The sequence below is a fragment of the Polypterus senegalus genome, chromosome 2, assembly GCF_016835505.1.
Source record: "Polypterus senegalus isolate Bchr_013 chromosome 2, ASM1683550v1, whole genome shotgun sequence".
NCBI lineage: Eukaryota > Metazoa > Chordata > Cladistia > Polypteriformes > Polypteridae > Polypterus > Polypterus senegalus.
This window is the reverse complement of record NC_053155.1, coordinates 28,117,165-28,138,287: the sequence shown is the minus strand read 5'-3', so window position 1 is coordinate 28,138,287 and position 21,123 is coordinate 28,117,165. Positions and strand designations below refer to the sequence as shown.

The window sequence follows — 21,123 nt, the reverse complement described above, 5'->3', positions numbered from 1 at the left end:
TGGAGACCCAAACTGCGCCCAGTACTCCAGATGAGACCTCACCAGTGTGTTATAAATCTTGAGCAGAACCTCCTGTGACTTGTACTCCACACATCAAGGCGCTATATAACCTGACATTCTGTTAGCCTTCTTAATGGCTTCTGAACACTGTCTGGCAGTTGATAGCGTACAGTCCACTATGACTCCTAAATCCTTCTCATAAGGTGTACTCTCGATTTTCCGACCGCCCATTGTGTATTCAAACCTCACATTTTTACTTCCTTTGTGTAATTCTTTACATTTACTGACATTAAATTTCATCTGCCACAAATCTGACCAAGGCTGTATGCTATCCAAGTCCTTCTGTAATGATATAATGGATTCCAAATTATTTGCTAATCCACCTATCTTGGTATCATCTGCAAACTTAACCAGCTTGTTACTTATATTCCTAATTCTAAATCATTTTTTTTTTTTAATATATATTAAAAAAAGCAACGGACTTCATTTACATTGACTTATTTGGCTGACGTCTTTATCCAAGGCGACTTACAACATTTATGATACAATTGCTTACATTGCTTCTGGTTTTCCAGTTGGAGCACAGGCAGGTCAAGTGATTTGCTTATAGTCACATGGTGTCAGTAGCGGGATTTGAACCCACAATCTCAGGGTTTGAAGTCCCAATATGCCACACTGCCAGAAAGCACCCCCTGCTGGACCGGGCCGGGCCTGAACATGCTTAGCTTCAGGTGGATGAGTTCTTCTGAAGTGCAGATGCTATGGCTGCTGACATTAGGAAAAAAATGGATTGTTTTGCTGTGGCCACTGCTTTCCATCTTGGAAACTATTAAAGTGGTTTAATCGATTGGGTTATTTTTCTGTGCACCTTTTGTTTCATAATTGCGGGTCCAAGTATAAAATCCATCAAATGCATTTAACTTATTGTTCCAATGAAATGCTAGGTAGTTTTAATCCTTTTCTGATTTTCATATTTTTAGCAGTACCTTAATAGTACGTTTGGGTGGCAAGTGATTAGTTTTGTTCCTGTATAGCTGCAGAGTTCTGGGTTTGAATCCTGGCCCGGCCACAAATGTAGCCCCTTAGAATACAAAGTGATCAATAAGACACATCTTTCAGCCTTATTGCTTTATACTCATGAGTGCCCAGCTTACATAAATACTGTATGTATGTTTAACTTACTGTAAGGTAAAGGTATAGGATGTGATATTTTTGCACCCTTGCCTTGGAAATAAAGGCATGCGGATAGGATTCTGAATTATGGGACTTTCAATGTGAAAGCAGAGCCAAGCTGCTTTATAGCAGCCTAACACCTAACCAGACTTCAAATTAATGGCCTTGTCTGCTTGAGATCAGAAGATTGTGATATTTTTCCAACAAGACACTTTTCACTGAAAAGCTGAGGATGCTGAAGAGTAAATGGTGCCTGCTTAGTATGTGGCCAGTGGAGAGTAACAAAAGAGTGTTTATGTTTGAGATTGATGCATTGACTCAACAATATCAAAGAGCTGACTTATTTCCTGTGAGAATTAGAGCTCCTTTCAACATGAACAAAGTGATCAGGACAACGACCTCCTCCTGCTCTGGATTTCTGATCAATAGAGATATCGCCAGACGTAGCGCTCGTTCCATGAGCTTCTTTCAGTCGCTTGCCTTTAAGGAGTGCAAGTTGTGTTGAATGTTGTCTTTAGAAGCAAATTTTGCCTACAATTAATTCTTCAATGAATTACATTTATAAAGTGCTTTTTTCACTACTCAATGGACATTACATGACATACTGTATATACAGTATCTCACAAAAGTGAGTACACCTGTCACAGTTTTGTAAATATTTTATTATATCTTTCCATAGGACAACACTGAAGATATGACACTTTGATAAAATGTAAAGTAGTCCATGTACAGCTTGTATAACAGTGTAAATTTGCTGTCCCCTCTAAATAACTCAACACATGGCCATTAATGTCTAAACCGCTGGCAACAAAAGTGAGTACACCCCTAAGTGAAAAATGTCCAAAGTGTCAATATTTTGTGTGGCCACCATTATTTTCCTGCACTGCCTTAACTCTCTTAGGCATGGAGTTAACACGAGCTTCACAGGTTGCCACTGGAATCTTCTTCCACTCCTCCATGATGACATCACGGAGCTGGTGGATGTTAGAGACCTTGTGCTCCTCCACCTTCCGTTTGAGGAAGCCCCACAGATGTTCAATAGGGTTTAGATCTGGAGACATGCTTGGCCAGTCCAGGACCTTTACCCTCAGTTTCTTTAGCAAGTCACTGGTCGTCTTGGAGGTGTGTTTGGGGTTGTTATCTTGTTGGAATACTGTCCTGCAGCCCAGTTTTCTAAAGCTTCAGTACGTCACAGTACATGTTGGCATTCATGGTTCCCTCAATGAACTGTAGCACCACAGTGCCGGCAGCACTCATGCAGCCCCAAACCATGACACTCCCACCACCATGCTTTATTGTAGGCAAGACACACTTGTCTTTGTACTCCTCACAGGGTTGCTGCCACACATGCTTGACACCATCTGAATCAAATAAGTTTATCTTGGTCTCATCAGACCACAGGACATGGTTCCAGAAATCCATGTCCTCAGTCTGAACTGTTTGCGGGCTTTCTTGTGCATCATCTTTAGAAGAGGGTTTCTTCTGGGACGACAGCCACGCAGGCCAATTTGATGCAGTGTGTAGCATATGGTCTGAGCACTGACAGGCTGACCGCCCAACCCCTTCAACCTCTGCAGCAATGCTGGCACCACTCGTACGTCTATTTTCAAAAGACAACCTCTGGATGTGACGCCGAGCACGTGCACTCAACTTCTTTGGTCGACCGTGGGGAGTCCTGTTCTGAGTGGAACCTGTCCTGTTAAACCTGTCACTGTATGGTCTTGGCCACCATGCTGCAGCCCAGTTTCATGTTGTTGGCAGTCTTCTTATAGCCTACGCCATCTTTATGTAGAGCAACAATTCTTTTTTTTCAGATCCTCAGAGAGTTCTTTGCCATGAGGTGCTATGATGAACTTCCAGTGACCAGTATGAGAGATAACACCAAGTTTAACACACCTGCTCCCCATTCACACCTAAGACCTTGTAACACTGAGTCACATGACACCAGGGAGGGAAAACGGCTAACTGGGCACAATTTGGGCATTTTTCACTTAGGGGTGTACTCACTTTTGTTTCCAGCGGTTTAGACATTAATGGCTGTGTGTTCAGTTATTGGAGGAGACAGCAAATTTACACTGTTATACAAGCTATACACTGACTACTTAACATTGTATTAAAGTGTGATATCTTCAGTGTTGTCCCATGAAAAGATATAATAAAATATACTGCTCAAAAGAATTAAAGGAACACTTTTTAATTAGAGTATAGCATAAAGTCAATGAAACTTATGGGATATTAATCTGGTCAGTTAAGTAGCAGAGGGGGTTGTTAATCAGTTTCAGCTGCTGTGGTGTTAATGAAATTAACAACAGATGCACTAGAGGGGCAACAATGAGATGACCCCCAAAACAGGAATGGTTTCACAGGTGGAGGCCACTGACATTTTTCGCTCCTCATCTTTTCTGACTGTTTCTTCACTAGTTTTGCATTTGGCTACAGTCAGTATCACTACTGGTAGCATGAGGCGATACCTGGACCCTACAGAGGTTGCACAGGTAGTCCAACTTCTCCAGGATGGCACATCAATACGTGTCATTGCCAGAAGGTTTGCTGTGTCTCCTGCACAGTCTCAAGGGCATGGAGGAGATTCTAGGAGACAAGCAGTTACTCTCGGAGAGCTGGAGAGGGCCATAGAAGGTCCATAACCCATCAGCAGGACCAGTATCTGCTCCTTTGGGCAAGGAGGAACAGGATGAGCACTGCCAGAGCCCTACAAAATGACCTCCAGCAGGCCACTGGTGTGAATGTCTCTGACCAAACAACCAGAAAGACTTCATGAGGGTGACCCAAGGGCCCCATGTCCTCTAATGGGCCCTGAGCTCACTGCCCAGCAGCATGCAGCTCGATTGGCATTCGCCATAGAATACCAGAATTGGCAGATGCACCACTGGTGCCCTGTGCTTTTTACAGATGAGAGCAGGTTCACCCTGAGCACGTGACAGAAGTGAAAGGGTCTGGAGAAGCCATGGAGAACATTATGCTGCCTGTAACATCATTCAGCATGAGCAGTTTGGTGGTGGGTTAATGATTGTCTGGGGAGGCATATCCATGGAGGGTCACACAGACCGCTACAGGCTTGACAAAGGCACCTTGGCTGCCATTAGGTATCAGGATGAAATCCTTGGACCCATTGTCAGACCCTATGCTGGTACAGTGGCTCCTGGTGCACGACAATTCCTGGCCTCATGTGGTGAGAGTATGCAGGCAGTTCCTGGAGGATGAAGGATTTGATACCATTGACTGGCCACCACACTTTCCTGACCTAAATCCAATAGAACACCTCTGGGACATTATGTTTTGGTCCATCCAATACCACCAGGTTGCACCTCAGACTGTCCAGGAGCTCAGTGATGCCCTGGTCCAGATCTGGGAGGAGATCCCCCACAACACCATCTGTCATCTCATTAGAAGCATGCACCGATGTTGTCAGGCATGTATACAAGAACACAGGGGCCATACAAAGTGCTGCGTATAATTTTGAGTTGCTGCAATTAAATTTTGGCAAAATGGACTAGCCTGCCACATCATTTTTTCACTCTGATTTTTGGGCGTCTTTGAATTCAGGGCTCTGTAGGTTGATCATTTTCATTTCCATCAAACGATGTGGCATCCTTTCGTTCCTAACACATTACCCAGTCTATATCAGTATAGATATCCAGGAGGATTTCTTTTTCCCATTGAGATCTGATGTGTTTTCAAAGTGTTCCTTTAATTTTAATTAATACAATGGCACCTCTCTGTCCATACCCTAGAGGTTGTCCCTGGCATTGCAGATTGAAAATCCTTCTGAGTTGACATAACACTCTAAGAGTCAAGCGTGAATTTGCAGGCACCTTTTTATGTTCCAGTTGGTGTGTATGTGGTATGTATAGCGTATGTAGAATTTATGTAAAATATCTTTTCTAATTTTGTGAGTCTGTGTGATAAGCAGTTGGGGTGAAATGGCTGGAATCGATTAGCTAGTGCAAAGACAGGCCGATTTGTTGACTATGCTTGATGGCACGTTTCATTACACTGTAGCGACCTCGTCTTAGGCACTTTGTAACACACAGGCCTTATCCCAGATGATTTCTTCTTAGTGCCTCTCATCCCATTATTGAAAGAATCAGGTTTAAAAAGTGAATGAATGAAGACGTTTCCTCTTTCAGCAAATATTGTTTTATTCCTTATAGTTTATTATGTGTTAAAATTTACTGAACAATAACTATTATTGAAAACTGAGCCCAACGAGAGAAAAGAAAAGGGCATTAAAAAGAATTCATGTTATTCTCTTTTCTAATTTCTTACAAATGCACAGGCATGTTTTCCATGTTTGTAAAGTATAATGTTTACTAGACTGACTGTGTTCTCCATGTACCTATCGATCATCTTCCAGCATACGCTCCTTGCTACTTCTGAGATCTCATAAGTATATTCTTTTATTTATAAACTTATATGAAATTACTTTATTTTTTTTTACATCGAAAAGTTAATTCTACGATTGCATTATTATAAGCACACAGAAAACAATGAAACAGTAAGAGAAAGACATTTAGGTAAAAGCACAGGCTGTCTTACCAGTAATATCGGGCTTTTGTGGCATAGTAAACTGATACATGGTCGGTTCAGATGGGCCCAGCTTATTCACGGCTGTTATCTCCACGTCGTAGTCCGTGTTCCACTGCAGCTGATGCAGAGTAATGTGATCCTTAGAGCCATGAATGCTTTGTAGTACCCATTGGTCTTCTTTGTCTCTCTGAAATAAAGAAGCAAGAACAGTATTGTGTGCCTTGATAGCCTAATAAGTGTCCTCTCTAGTGTTTTCAATAAATTTTGTCTTTGAAAAAAAAAAGATTTGCTTCATAGAGATAATAATTTTAACAAAGGAAAAGGTCAAAACAATTTTTTAAAGTCAACATGATAAACCTCTGCTTTAATTAGGCAAACATTTCAGTAAGCATGGGGATGTCATGCACTTCACTGTAAATAAATGAAACATTATAAGTACTGTAGGTGTTGAGGCTCAAGGAGGTAATCTGATAAACTGATTACAGAGATTCAGGTTTTACTTACCGTCTGTAGGAAAATATTTCAATTCTAATTTGTAGTTATCCATTAATCAGTTTCGAGAATAGGTGCTGTTTTTGTATAATAAAAATAGGGTGCAGGCCTCCAAAAACTCAAACAAGACCAGATCTGTGCTTAATTCAAGTCTGGGTCCCTGGATTAGGCCCCATCCTAGGCAGCCTAACCCCAATTTAAAAGGCAGGATTCTACCAGCACAAGCACATACAAAATGGAGCTTAGGCTGTTAAATGTTCAAAATAACCAGAAGATCACAAAAAAAGGAGAAAACCTAAAACCTCAATCCAAAAATGTATTAATCAGAAGAGATCACAAAGGCAGGAAAAACAAAGCAAAAACTAGGTGGGCAAATCCAGACAAAAAACAAAGTCGGTACCTTTTCCAAGAGCTGAAGGGTCAAAACCAGAAATTCCAAAAAATGGGAATCGCAACATAGCCACAATCAATCACAACACCATAACTTAAGTTTTATTCTGCTGGGGTGAGTCCACTAACTGCATAATCAGGTGGCCCTACCTCCTTGGGCTAAAGATGCAGGAGACAGGCCAGAAAACAATAACAGAGAAGACTAATGCATACAATGTTAACATAATTTGAACTACACAATGATTCAAAAACAATACAATTATCAAATAATTAAAAACACAATTAGAACAAAACCAAAAACAGAATTAATAATACAATACATACAAAATATGTTTAGAAAGCAATCAAAATGTTACATAGACAAAAATTAAACTTGACCCAGAGCAACACCCCTTGCTGAAATATAACATACCTGACATCAACATCATTGTTTCTGTTTCTTGACCTAAAATCACCACTAATGCTCAGTCCCACCGCAGACCACATGCACAAATCACCTAACGAGAAGGTCATAGGACACATTATGTTTGTTATGCTGCTGTTAAAAGGAATAAAAATAATTTCTACTGTGTGGATGTTATGAATAGGGCCCAGAAGAGGCCACAACTACAACGTCACTGCCCTAATATTGAGATGGAGTCAGACTGTTTGCATGAACATCAGGGTATCATAGCAACAATAGGGATGCTATGTCCTAATTGAGTCCTAATAATGTCTCCTGAGAGGAAGACATTTTCTTATTGAGCACCAAATGCTAGCCTGGGGCAATGAGGAATGATGGGACTTATGCCAGGGCATCCCCAGGTCAACAGGTGGCAGCAAAGACACATGGTGTTAGAACATATATTTTCATCTCATCTGTATGCTTTTTCTCCATGTGTAAAAGTAAGAAGATACACATTTTGGTGCAGGGCGTGGAAAGGGGGCAAGGCTGGAGAGCAGTAACCTGCAAGTTCTTTGGAGACACTTCTCCCCTGCTAAAATCCATTGGCCTTGGCTATGTGGTGAGCTTCTGGGTGAATCCAAGCTTAGATCCGCTTACAGAGTTGTGGAAACCTGCTGCACCCAAGTGAGCGGTGAAAGGCAGAACCAGCAGCAGGACAGTGCAGGGCACGAGGCAGATGAGAGTGTGTGGAACTGCATCAAAGGAGCTGTGGAAAAGCCAGGCGAGACTGGAGGGCTGCCAAGGAAGGAGACGGCGGTTTCACCTCTAGAATAACACTTAGGGAGCAATAAGCATTGAATTACACCACAAAAGTTTTCAAATTGTCCCGAAATCAAAATTTTAGTGAGTTTTGAATATCCAAAGTGCAAAATTACAGGCAAAAAAAAAGAAATTCAAGAAACATTTCACAGAATTGTAAGGGAAAAGAAAACCCTGCTGTTTTGCTCATCACTAGTTTTCAGGCTTTGTGATCCAGGATTTAATCTTCAAAAGTGAAGAATAAACATTATTTACAAACTTCAAAGTACTTGTTACACAGGGTTCTGTTTTTTTTTTCTTTTCTAAATGTCTAAGCAAGCCACTGCTTGATGTCATTTGAATTAAGACAGAAAGAACAAAGTGAGAGGCAGGACGGTGGTGTGGTGTGATTGCTCCACACACCTTAGTTCCGTTTTCTGGACTGGTCAGTGTCTGGCTTCTTGTTATATACAGTAACAAAAATGGCCAAGTGAAAGCACGGGGAATGGGGTAAACATTTTTAACTTTTGAGTTAAACTTTTGAGCATTCACATTATTTAGACATCCCTGAACATGATGGACCACTTTCACAAAGAAGCTTGTCAGTGACGGTTTTCAAATGGAGTTTAAGGAGAATTATGTCACCAGAATATTTTCCTTTACACATATAATGATGCTATTATTTGCAGTTTACTATTTAAAGAGTTATCTAAAGCTCTTTTTTTACTTCTGATTTATCCAAGAACAGATAAAAGCCTGTGAAATCTTTGGAGATCGTTTCTTTGAATTCTCTGTCTTTAAAAGACCTCTTTCTTTCTGACCTTTGATGACGTTTTTGGTTTTGGCCTTTTTTTGTTTTAATGAAAGATAGGATTTCCTTCTGGTTAACGAACCTTGCATGTCTCTGACTACGATTTCTCTTGTGGTCCTTTTCAGAAATCTGTCACTCTTGTTCAGACAGTACATATACTGTAAATAAATATATTATTAAAGACTAGGCATTCCCCATGGCTCCATCCACATAGTAGTGAAACAGGACAATAAACAGAAAGGGATCGCTAGCTAAGCAGAGGCAAGTTACGCTCCAAAACACAGAGGTAGACCGACTCCCCACTCCTGACGTCATGCTTCCCCTTCTCCTCGGCCTTCAGCCTCCGTCTCAGATTAGCACAAATAAATCGTGATGAGAGAAGTCGTAAAATCAAACAGAATGTTCAAGCAAATTCTAGAAAAAAAAATCGATCTAGATCCGTTAAGTAGCTCTCTCGTTTGCTAGCTAAGCAGAGGTAAGATACGTCCCGAGGCTGCAGTGTGAGTGAGGTGGGTCCCGCCTGCTGCGTCTCTCTAAAAAATTGGTGCTGCAAGCGAACTATGATACTTAGCGCAATGAGAGAAGTCGCAAAATCAACCAGAATGTTCAAGCAAATTATAGAAGAATACCTGATCTAAATCCGTTAAGTAGTTCTCTCGTGAAAAGCGGACAGACATACAGACAGACTGGCATTGGATTTTATATATATATAAAGATAGGGGGTGTCGCTGAGCCCCAAACCCTGGGCACAACTCACTCAGACACAGTTACTGGTTTAAATATAGTGATTTAATTCTTTCCAGTACCTCTACAGACCCTTCTAGAATCCGCCATATAACAAAAATAAAGAATTTCCTACTTCTCCATCCTACTCCTCTTACTCCAAGTAAGTGTTGTTCTCTCCATCACTACTCTGACTTGCTTGGCTTCTTTTATCTATGACCCGGGAGCGTTTTCCGGTGCTAGGATGTAGAATGCTGGAAGCACTTCCGGCTCACATCCTTGAAAGGCCACTTATCCTGGTGGTCCCCACTGGACTACAGGTCCCAGAATGCCCTGTAGGTGTCTGAGTAGAAATTCAAACCCTGGGATTTGAATTTGGGAGTCATAGTGGACTTAACACTATCAAATGTCTTACAGTGTTCAGAAGTCATTAAGGGGGTGTAATAAGAGTATAAATTTAATCCGTCACTGTACTCTATGCAAATATATCTTATAAATCTGCCTTTTTCTGTTCACATGCACAGTTGACACAGAGCCAGATTAAGCACAGGGATTCACCATATAGAACTGCCAGGCAAGCATTCTAATATAAGACAAGACAGATAGACACAACTGGGAAATAGACAGTCAGACTGAGAACAGTTGTATACTAGTTTTGTCTGTCAAAGTCAGCATGAAACTGTATCCTATTTTTGCCTTGTTTAGAATTGCATGAGCATGAAGAAAGAGTTTAAAGCCTTGGAACATTTCCCGGCACACCTTTGAAGCCGACGGACGGATGGGAGAAAACGTCATCATATTCTGAAAATCCTTCCAACTGCAACGGCGGAAATGGCAGACTCTACACATCGGGCCCCCACTCCAGAACTGGGTTTTGCCATTGGCTTCCTTCTTCTGTTATGTAGTGTAAGCCATCATTAAACAAAGCTAAGTTATTTCTCCTATGTGATTTCTTACCGCCGCATCAATAAGGGAGGGGTATCACCTTTTTATATTATACAGTATCTGTATAGATTTGGGTTATGTAACACAGCCAATTACAAAAGAAGTCCTTCCAAGGGAGCTAATGCCCCCTGCTGGATACAGGCAGCTAACAGAATGTCAGATTATATAGCGCCTTGATGTGTGGGGGTTCTGCTCAAGCTTTATAACGCACTGGTGAGGCCTCATCTGGAGTACTGTGTGCAGTTTGGGTCTCCAGGTTACAAAAAGGACATAACAGCACTTGAGAAGGTCCAGAGAAGAGTAACTAGGCTGATTCCAGGGCTACAGGGGATGAATTATGAGGAAAGATTAAAAGAGCTGAGACTTTACAGTTTAAGCAAAAGAAGATTAAGAGGACACCTGATTGAAGCGTTTAAAATGTTGAAGTCCAGTGGATCGAGACTGCGACTTTAAAATGAGTTCGTCAAGAACACAGCGACACAGTTGGAAACTTGTTAAGGGTAAATTTCACATAAACATTAAGGAAGTTATTCCATTGACAGATGGAATAAGTGACCAAGTAGTGTGGTAGACAGTAGGATTTTGGGGACTTTCAAAACTCAACTTGATATTATATTAGAAGAATTAGGCAGATAAGATAGTCTAGCTTTGTTGGACTGACTGGCCTGTTCTCATCCCAATTATTCTAATATACAAATATTGCTGCAAAGAGTGTTTGGGGGGGACTTAGAATTTCGAGCTCTCTAATATACAAACAGTGTTTTGATGAGTGGGGTAGTAAAGCGAGCACAGGTAGTCCCTGAGTTACGGACATCCGACATACAACTTACGAATGGGGCCGCTGCTACTCCTTCATCTGTCTGGGGGACACAATGCAGGCTCCTCAGTAACTGCCGCTCCGTTATCTTTGGCCTGGGGACGCTGCAAGTGGTGGCTGGACGGAGGCTTTTCGCTACTCGCGCACTATAGTGTCCCTCTGCCAGCTCCAGTCGATGAATGGGGTGGTGGGGGCTGCACCCCATTCATTCTCAGTGGGCGGCTGGGTGTGTGGAAAACGGTGACCTGGGGTCCATAGTCACCAGGGCCGCAGCTACCGTTCGTGTGCAGGACGGAGGCTTGATGGGGCACCCACCCACCACACAGCCTTGCAGTGTCCCTCGAACGGCTGCCCAGTGGGCGGCTGGTGATGCTGCAAGTGGTGACTCTGTTGTGGCTGATCGGAGGCCATTGAGGGTGAATGGGACGGTGGGGGGCAGCATTGTAGTGTGCCTTGGGTGGCTGCCTGTTGAATGGGGGTGGTGGTGGGCGATTCACTGCCCACCTTTGGCTGCACTGTGTTCGTTCTCGGTGGGCGGACACTGCAGGAGGCATACTGTATGCAAATGGAGGTGACTGTGTGGTGGGTTGGTGGTGAACCACCCCTCACTGCCCCCATTCATTCTCAATAGCAAGATTGCTTGTACTGTTACGCACATAGCAGAAAGTTGTCTCTCGTCAGTGTACCAGACGTGTTGACAGCGGGTGCCTTCCTGCTGTGATAGCGTGTACAGTGCTGTGCAGAAGAGCTCATCTTACTTTTACTTTTACTCTTACTTACTCTTACTTCTACCTTTTGTCTTCACCCTTCAAGAATGTCTCTGAAACACAAATTTGATGCAAGTGCTGGCGATACAGTAAAGAAGAGAAAAACCATCACCATTGAAAATAAAGTAGAAATAATAAAAAGGTCAGAGAGGGGTGAAACTCCATCATTCATTGGCAGAGCACTTGGTTACAGTCGGTCAACAATAGCATTTATTAAAATAATGTACCTGTTCTGACTTACATACAAATTCATCTTAAGAACAAACCTACAGTCTCTATCTCGTACGTAACTCGGGGACTGCCTGTAGTACCACATGTAGCATAATGCTGGTATAATAATGTCTTTAAAACTGGATAGTTTTGTACTTTATTAGTACTTGTACACCACACAATCCTAGTCAGAGTCAAAAATAGTTTTCAAAGGTTGGCTCCTGCCCTGCATCTAATGGCACCTTATAGCTCAGGTCCCATTTCACTATGAATTAGGTTTGAAATGGGCTTGAGAAATTTGTATGTTATGTTTATTTTGAATGTTTTGATAATGTTAAAATGCGTTCGCTGTTTATTGTAGCTGTCTCTTGCCATTACTTTATTCATGTGCACATTGCACTTTGTTGTTAAACTGTTACTGCATGTTTGATGCTGTGAGCCTAGGAACAGCTCTTTGTTATTTAATAAGGACAGTAAATTGAACTGAAATGTAAATGGCTACTTTCAGTCTACTTGCCAAAAACATATGCAGGTGGTAGTCTCCTTAAACCCAATCATTTTCATCAATAGTGCATGCCAACCCGTGTGCTGCTGCATCTTGGTTTTGTATTTTAAATTTATAGCCATGATAAAATTATGGTCAAGAGCTTTAAATTACTGACTGTGTGGCCATGAGCAAGACAATTAACCTTTTGCTGCTCCTGCTGAAGAAATACCTCTCACGAAAATACTGCGCAGCTGCCTCACAGCTTCAGTAAACCTGGGTTCAACATCCAGCAAGGCCAAGGCTTTCTTCTGGTGTCCTTATGGGTTTCATTCCTTCTCACACATCTCCAATTTTGATTAATTGCCATTTTTGAAATGGGCCCAGCATGGGTGAATATAGAAGTGTATATGAATGTTCAGCATGACTGCCTCAACAGAATAACACGGTAATGTATGCACTTTTTTGTACAAACTCTTTGTTATTGCTTTACCAGTATTTTGCTGTTTAGTTATTTGCATTATGCTTAAAAAGATATGAAGTGTTAGAGGATATACCCTACCAGTCAAAGGTCTTAGAACACCTCCATTTTTTCAGTTTTTGTGGAAATGCACGCAATTTAATGACTTAATGTTTCATGAAATCAAGACATAGAAGAAATAAACAGTGGCAAATGAAAAAATAACTCTGCAAAGTTTTATTCAAACTATTCATTCATCAAAGTAGCCTGCACTTTTTGCTTATATAACATCCAAACTGTGGTAACCGTTCTGATTCAGAATGCCAGTCACTCTGTGTAAGTCACCAACTCAGCCTGCAGAAAAAGAACCCCAGAGCATCACACTTCCTCCTCCATGTTGGACAGTTGGCATCACACAACCATCTTTTCACCAACTCAACAGCGTACAAATAACCTGCACGATGAACCAGAGATTTCACATTTTGATTCATCTGTCCATAAGACTTTCTCCCAGTCTGCAGTAGTCCACATGCGGTATTTCAAGGCCCTATTTGGTCCTTTGCAGTACAAAGCCTCCTCTTCACAGTACAAACTGAGATTTGCTTTTGTCGACCTGCACTGTTAAGCTGTGCTTGAAGCGGTTGTGTTGTGAGATGCCTGTGATTATGCAATCTGCTGACCCTTACAAACTTGTGTTCTGATTGGCTTTGGCTCCGCCAGATCTCCTCCTATCAGAGTTTTCTCCAGTTTCCAATTGCCTTTGGATTGAGTAGGACACCACTGTACTCACTAACACTGTCACACACGTGCGAATGAGAGGCAGCTAATGGGCCTGAACAGTGAGAATTCCACGCCAGACCAGGGGTTGTGGACTTTCTATCTCAATCCTCTGCAGACCATTTATGGGAAATCCCACAGGGTCTCAGCGCCTATGATGATTTCACTTCCGGTTCTGACGTCTACAGGTGCTGGTCATAAAATTAGAATATCCATCCATCCATCCATCTTCTAACCCGCTGAATCCGAATACAGGGTCACGGGGGTCTGCTGGAGCCAATCCCAGCCAACACAGGGCACAAGGCAGGAACAAATCCTGGGCAGGGTGCCAACCCACCGCAGGACACACACAAACACACCAAGCACACACTAGGGCCAATTTAGAATCGCCAATCCACCTAACCTGCATGTCTTTGGATTGTGGGAGGAAACCGGAGCGCCCGGAGGAAACCCACACAGACACGGCAAGAACATGCAAACTACACGCAGGGAGGACCCGGGAAGCGAACTGCGAGGCAGCAGCACTACCACTGCGCCACTGTGTCGCCCAATTAGAATATCATGAAAAGTTAATTTATTTCAGTAATTCCATTCAAAAAGTGAAACTTGTATATTAAATTCATTCATTACACACAGGCTGATGTATTTGAAATGTGTATTTCTTTTAATTTTAATGATCGGAAAATTATAATATCAATTAAGACCAATGCAAAAAAAGGATTTTTAGAAATGTTGGCCAACTGAAAGGTATGAACATGAAAAGTATGAGCATGTAGAGCACTCAATATTTAGTTGGGGCTCCTTTGGCCTGGATTACTGCAGCAATGCGGCGTGGCATGGAGTCGATCAGTCTGTGGCACTGCTCAGGTGTTATGAGAGCCCATGTTGCTCTGATAGTGGCCTTCAGCTCTTCTGAATTGTTAAGTCTGGCGTATTGCATCTTCCTCTTCACAATACCCCATAGATTTTCTATGGGGTTAAGGTCAGGTGAGTTTGCTGGCCAATCATGAATAGGGATACCATGGTCCTTAAACCAGGTACTGGTAGTTTTGGCACTTTGTGTAGGTGCCAGGTCCTGTTGGAAAATGAAATCTGCATCTCCATAAACTTCGTCAGCAGGAGGAAGCATGAAGTGCTCTAAAACTTCCTGGTAGACGGCTGCGTTGACCTTGGACCTCAGAAAACACAATGGACCAACACCAGCAGATGACATGGCACCCCAAACCATCACTGACTGTGGAAACTTTACACTGGACCTCAAGCAACGTGGATTCTGTGCCTCTCCTCTCTTCCTCCAGACTCTGGGACCTTGATTTCCAAAGGAAATGCAAAATTTACTTTCATCAGAGAACATAACTTTGGACCACTCAGCAGCAGTCCAGTTGAGACACTTCTGACGCTGTCTCTTGTTCAAGAGTGGCTTGACACAAGGAGTGCGACAGCTGAAGCCCATGTCTTGCATACATCTGTGCGTGGAGGTTCTTGAAGCACTGACTCCAGCTGCAGTCCACTCTTTGTGAATCTCCCCCACAGTTTTGAATGGGTTTTGTTTCACAATCCTCTCCAGGGTGCGGTTATCCCTATTGCTTGTACACTTTTTTCTACCACATCTTGTCCTTCCCTTCGCCTCTCTATTAATGTGCTTGGACACAGAGCTCTGTGAACAGCCAGCCTCTTTAGCAATGACCTTTTGTGTCTTGCCCTCTTTGTGCGAGGTGTCAATGGTCGTCTTTTGGACAACTGTCAAGTCAGCAGTCTTCCCCATGATTGTGTAGCCTACAGAACTCGACTGAGAGACCATTTAAAGGCTTTTGCAGGTGTTTTGAGTTAATTAGCTGATTAGAGTGTGGCACCAGGTGTCTTCAATATTGAACCTTTTCACAATATATTCTAATTTTCCGAGATACTGAATTTGGGACTTTCATTAGTTGTCAGTTATAATCATCAAAATTAAAAGAAATAAACATCTGAAATACATCAGTCTGTGTGTAATGAACAAATCCAATATACAAGTTTCACTTTTTGAATGGAATTACTGAAATAAATCAACTTTGTCATGATATTCTAATTTTATGACCGGCACCTATGATGACGTCACTTCCAGTTCTGGCGTCTATGATGACCTCACTTCAGATCCCGGGCTTTAAAGCCGCCGTCTTTGCATCTCTGAATCAGTTCTGTCTTGGACTTTATACCAAACGTTACTCTTGGAAAAATTACCCATTTGCAGCCAGGGCATATTACATGGGTGGCTGCCCCAAACCTCTGATATCTCCTGTGTATTTTTGTCACAACACTGATCTTTCTTCTCTAAATGAAAGGCGTACACTTCTAGGGATAATAATGCTCTGTCTCATTTCATTTGTTAATTGCTGTTTTCTTTGCCATTTACAACTTTCTACGGTGTAATATTGTCCAAGCAGTGCTTCAGAGGTGGTAGTAACTCAGTTTGTTCCCACTCTGTTTTAAGACACACAGAGGGTTTTTTAAAGTAATCGACAGAAGTTGGGACACCTGTGCAAATTGTTTGCTTTAACTTGAAAAGCTTAATTTACTTGAATTGCTGCATTACATCTGTAGGCTGTAACCTATTAGTTGTTGCCTGAAGAAGGTCCATTTGTAATATTCTTATATTTCTTTTGTTTCCAGTTTTTGCTTACCTAAATTTTAAATTTAAATCTTTGGTAGTTTACTGCTTACCTTTTCACCCGTTGCATTTCAACGGGTTACATTTGAAATAAAACTGGAAAAATGGAGGTGGTCTAAAACTTTTGACTTGTAATGTACTGTATGTTAATCTTCATTAGATTTACTTAGAGACATACTTGGTGTGATGGGAGAGGTCCATAGCAGTACACATTTTTAAATAAATAAATTGTGTGGCTCGAACTCTGTGGGTGCAGCCATGGGATGTTTGATGGGATGATTGGGACTGATTGGCTTTGTACATAAGAGCGCAATGGCCTCATTGACTTTCCATGGATTGTAATTCAGATGGTGTGCCAATGGAGAGTTAAAAAGAGAGCCGGTGTTCTGAGATTTCAGCATACTTTGTCAGAATAGCATACCGGTAGTGCAAACAGATAGCTACATCTATCAGTTCAAGATACCTTATCAGAATAACATGCCTACCTGTTGTTTTATAAGCGGTATGACATTCTGATGGCTACATTTACACTGTTAAATCAATGTTTTAAAGTTCAGCATTACATGATAAATCAAATAACTGGATGCTATAGAGCATGTGTAAGAGACCTAAAGAAACTTGTGTAACCACACGGTGATATCTTTAGTCAGATTTACTCAAAATGTATTTAAATAAAAGATGCATGGCAACAATAGTACTGATAATGTTCAACAACTTCCCTGACGTGATGGATTTAATAAAAATAAGAAAACATTAGATGTTTCTGTTTGGAGCAGACACGCAACGTGCATGAAGTTTCTTGCTGAACTTGCAAGAAACAACTTCAGAAAACTAGAATAAAACTTCACTTTCAAACAGTACAACTATGTTTTTTATGAGTGAACTACTCTCAAACTCTAGCTATATAACAAATGGACAGTAAAAAATGGTACTAATAATGCGCAATTACTTACCTTTAGTTGGTGGTATCCTGAAATTATAGACAAGAGCAAAACAAAGTTTAGCACATACGTAAATAGTGTGTTAATGTTCTGCGCAGTCGCATTAGCCCACAGTATGCCATTCTGATATGTATGCTGAAATGTCAGAACACCGGCACAGAAGAAGTAAGACGAACAAGAGAGATTGAGGTTAAAAGAAAAAGAAGAACTGCTTGCCTTTCCCAAAATTTCCTCCATTTTTTGGGGCGGGGGGTTCTTGCCTTCTTAGGGGGTCAAGTCTGAGGGCTGTCAAAAAGCAAGACGCGTTAAAGCCTATTGAAGCAATCCTTGTGTGATTTTGGGCCATACAGGAAGTAGATTGTTGTTCTTGTTATTGTTGATGAAGGTGGCAGGATTATGAGGAGCCAGTATGCCATAGATTGGAGTCAGCCAGCGGGGTAGAGAGCCCTGAGGAGGAGCTCAAAGGGGCTGAAGAGGGTCACGTGGAGGTTAGCAGGAGTGACCCATTGCTCAAGACGTCTCCCTTGTAAGGTTGAGGTGTTGCACCCTGTGGGGAGCCTGTGAAGACAGCAGGTACCCAGGTCTGGATCTTAAAGGTTGGCCGGGCCTATTTGTAATAGTCTGATGTCTCCTCTGGCTGCAAAATCCCATTTGGGTAAGCAGACGAGACATCAGTGTTAAGAAGGATGCACCAGGGCTTGTGAGTTTTTGTAGAGTTGTTTCCTGCCATGTGTTTCAACCTCATTTTACAGGGTTATTTACTGTTTGATTTTAGACCTTTTAACATCCACTGATCAGTCCGTTTTATGGATGGTGTCATATTTGGCTGGCTTATCATCCCGGCCAATACCCCCAGGCCGCCAGATGGAGCCCTCCCTGCAGTATGGAGGTGCCCCGAAGACCAGCAGGGAATCATGGACGATGTAGTTTTTATTCTCAGCCCTGCTGGATACCTCAGGGGCCGCAAGAGGGTGCTGCAGGGAGGACCGAGGACTCATTTGTGCCCTATGACCCGGAAGCTCGTCATAGGAAGAGCGACGGGCTTCCGGGGTGAAGAAAAGAACTTTTACCTGACCCGGAATTGATTGAGGATCACATGGACTGGGGATTGAGAACACTTCCGGGTCAGGGATTATAAAAGAACTGTGGGAGCTCCCAGATGGTGAGCTGAGCTGGGTGGAAGAGTGGCAACGTGTCTGGGAGCTGGAGGATTGATTTATTGAGTATTGTTGTGATTTATATGAGTATTGTGGTGGAGAGTGTGCTTTGTGCACTGTGGAAATTTAATAAAGTCAAATTGTGGACTTTTACCTGGTGTCTGGAGTCGTGGACAGGGGTTCAAGGGAGCGGGAGCGCCCCCTATCTGCCACAGATGGATTATTTCTTACTTGAAGCACTGCAATTTGGATAATGTTTCTTTCGAATAAAAGCACTTAATCACTTTATTCCTTCTTTAGCTGACTGTGTGTGTCTTCATTTTCCCAGCTCATCCTCAGTTTATGACAATCGATGGGTTCACAAATGGATCTTATGGATATAAGAAACAACATTATACTGACCCTGATTCCCCAGATTTACCTTCCTTGATGGCCACCATCATCATCTTGGGTGTTCTATATATGACTGTGCTTTCATTTGCTTTATAGCATCGGTTCATACCTGGAATTTGTTCATCACTGAGTTACCATGTGGCCTACGTTTATATTTTTTTGACTCTTTTGTTACGTACAATTCTGCAGGTTCCTTCATTTAATTGTCTAACAATATCTTGTATTTATCTTATTATTTTTGATTGCGGAATTCCTGAAAATTGTAATTGCAATTAGTGTTTGTTTTCCTTCTCAATTTGTGGGTGACCTTTATATTGACTTCTTTATATAGAGTGGCGTGCAAAAGTATTTAATCCCCTTAAAAGTATTCTTCATTTTCTGCATGACCAAAGATTTGTCCCCATATTCATCCATTCAGTTCTTTTAGTGTGAACTCCTATGCTGTAACAGTACATTTCCAAAGTCTCAATAAACCATTTTCTGTCGATATTTAACTGAAGACGAAAAACTCCAAATTTCGTGTTTGCCCAAGTCCTCCACATGAATACTTTGTCGAGGTTCCTTTTGCTGCAATAATCTTCATTCTTTTGGGAGTGCAAGTATGTCCCTGTCTTGCACATTGTTCAGGAGTTCTTCTCGGCAGAATTTATAAAAAAGTCTACTAGGTTGGTGGGATGGCACCTCTGGACAGCAGTTTTCAGATAGTACCACCGATCCTCAGTAGGGCTAAGATCAGGATTTTGATTTGGCCGTTCCCAACCATTCACCTTTCTGTTTCTGAGCCATTCCAGTGTCACTTTGGCCTTATGCTGAGGGTCATTGTCATGTTGAAAGATGAATCTTCTCCTGAGCCACTGGTTCATCGCAGACTGGAACAAGTTCTCCAGCAATATTGTGCACTATTGGAGTCGATTGTCATAGATGGCTGGGGCCCTTGTCCGGCCGGGACTCCTCTGTTATGGAGGGACCGGGGGAGCCAGTGTGGACAGAACACTACCTCCCCCGAAACACTAGATGGCAGCCCCCTGGATGGCAGCCGTACCTCCCGCAGGGCTTCAAGGGAGAAGGAGTCTGATACACCCTGTTGGGATCCGGGGGTGCTACCAGGGGGCGGTGCAGCTGTTCCTAAACCTCTATTGTTCCGCCATGCCCAGAACAGCTGCTAGAAGTAGGGCAACAAGCACCTGAAGCAGGTCGGGGTGCCTTATATAAGGGACCAGTGGACAGTACTCGGTGAGCCAGAGTCGGGGAGAAGGTGGACGAAGCTTGGCGAGGAGGAGTGGAGAAGAAAGAGAAGAGAATTTATTGTGTTGGTGGGAGTGTGTTGTACCTGTGGGAAAAGGGGAAGGTGTTGCCCACAGAAGAAGAAAAAGAAATACAAACTTGTGTTTTTATCAGTGTGTCTCTAGCGTCTGTGTCGGGTTGGGTGGCTGGCGTGCCCCATACAGTTGTTACACCATCCATTATCCCTTCAGCTCTGACAAGATTCCCAGTCCCAGCACATGAAAAGCATCCCCATAGCATGATGCCGCCATCACTATAGTTCACCGTAGGTATGTTGTTTCTGGAGGTATGGCCAGTGTTAGTTTTATGCCACACATACCTCTTTGAAGACTGGCCAGAAAGTTCTATTTTGGTCTCACCTGACCATAAAATCTTCTCCCACGTCTTAACTGGGTTTTTCTAATGCTTTGTAATAAATGCCATGCGTGCTTTTATGCTGACCTTCTTAAGGAATGACTTCTTTCTTGCTACCCTCCCGTAGAGGTCTGTTTTATGGAGAGCTCTTGTAATTGTGGACCCCTGCACCTTCACTCCAATTTCAGCCACAGAGCATTGCAGACTTGGATTTTTTGAGGGACGGCTTGTTCTAGTAATAGAGTCTGGGTGCTGTGATGAACCTTCCCTTTTCTTCCACAGTCCTTAATGGGACATTCAGACCCTTTGATATTTTTGTCATCATTTCTTGCCTTGTGCATTTCAATGTCATTGTTTATCACATGGGCGGCATGGTGGCGCAGTGGTAGCGCTGCCGCCACGCAGTTAGGAGACTCAGGTTCGCTTCCCGGGTCCTCCCTGCGTGGAGTTTGCATGTTCATCCCGCGTCTGTGTGGGTTTCCTCCCACAGTCCAAAGACATGCAGGTTAGGTGGATTGGCCATTCTAAATTGGCCCTAGTGTGTGTTAGGTGTGTGGGTGTGTTTGT

At 42.5% G+C, this 21,123-nt stretch overlaps 1 protein-coding gene across 3 annotated transcripts in view; it reads right to left on the bottom strand.

The window, feature by feature from the left end:
- The window catches only part of LOC120522832 (neural cell adhesion molecule 2-like), a 1,092,848-nt gene that overhangs the window by 139,458 nt on the left and 932,267 nt on the right, over positions 1–21,123 (bottom strand). For all 3 annotated transcript variants that reach the window (XM_039743520.1, XM_039743521.1, XM_039743522.1), the window contains exon 15: positions 5,731–5,908. In XM_039743520.1, coding sequence (XP_039599454.1) covers positions 5,731–5,908 — 178 coding nt within the window. The remainder of the gene's footprint in view (positions 1–5,730; positions 5,909–21,123) is intronic.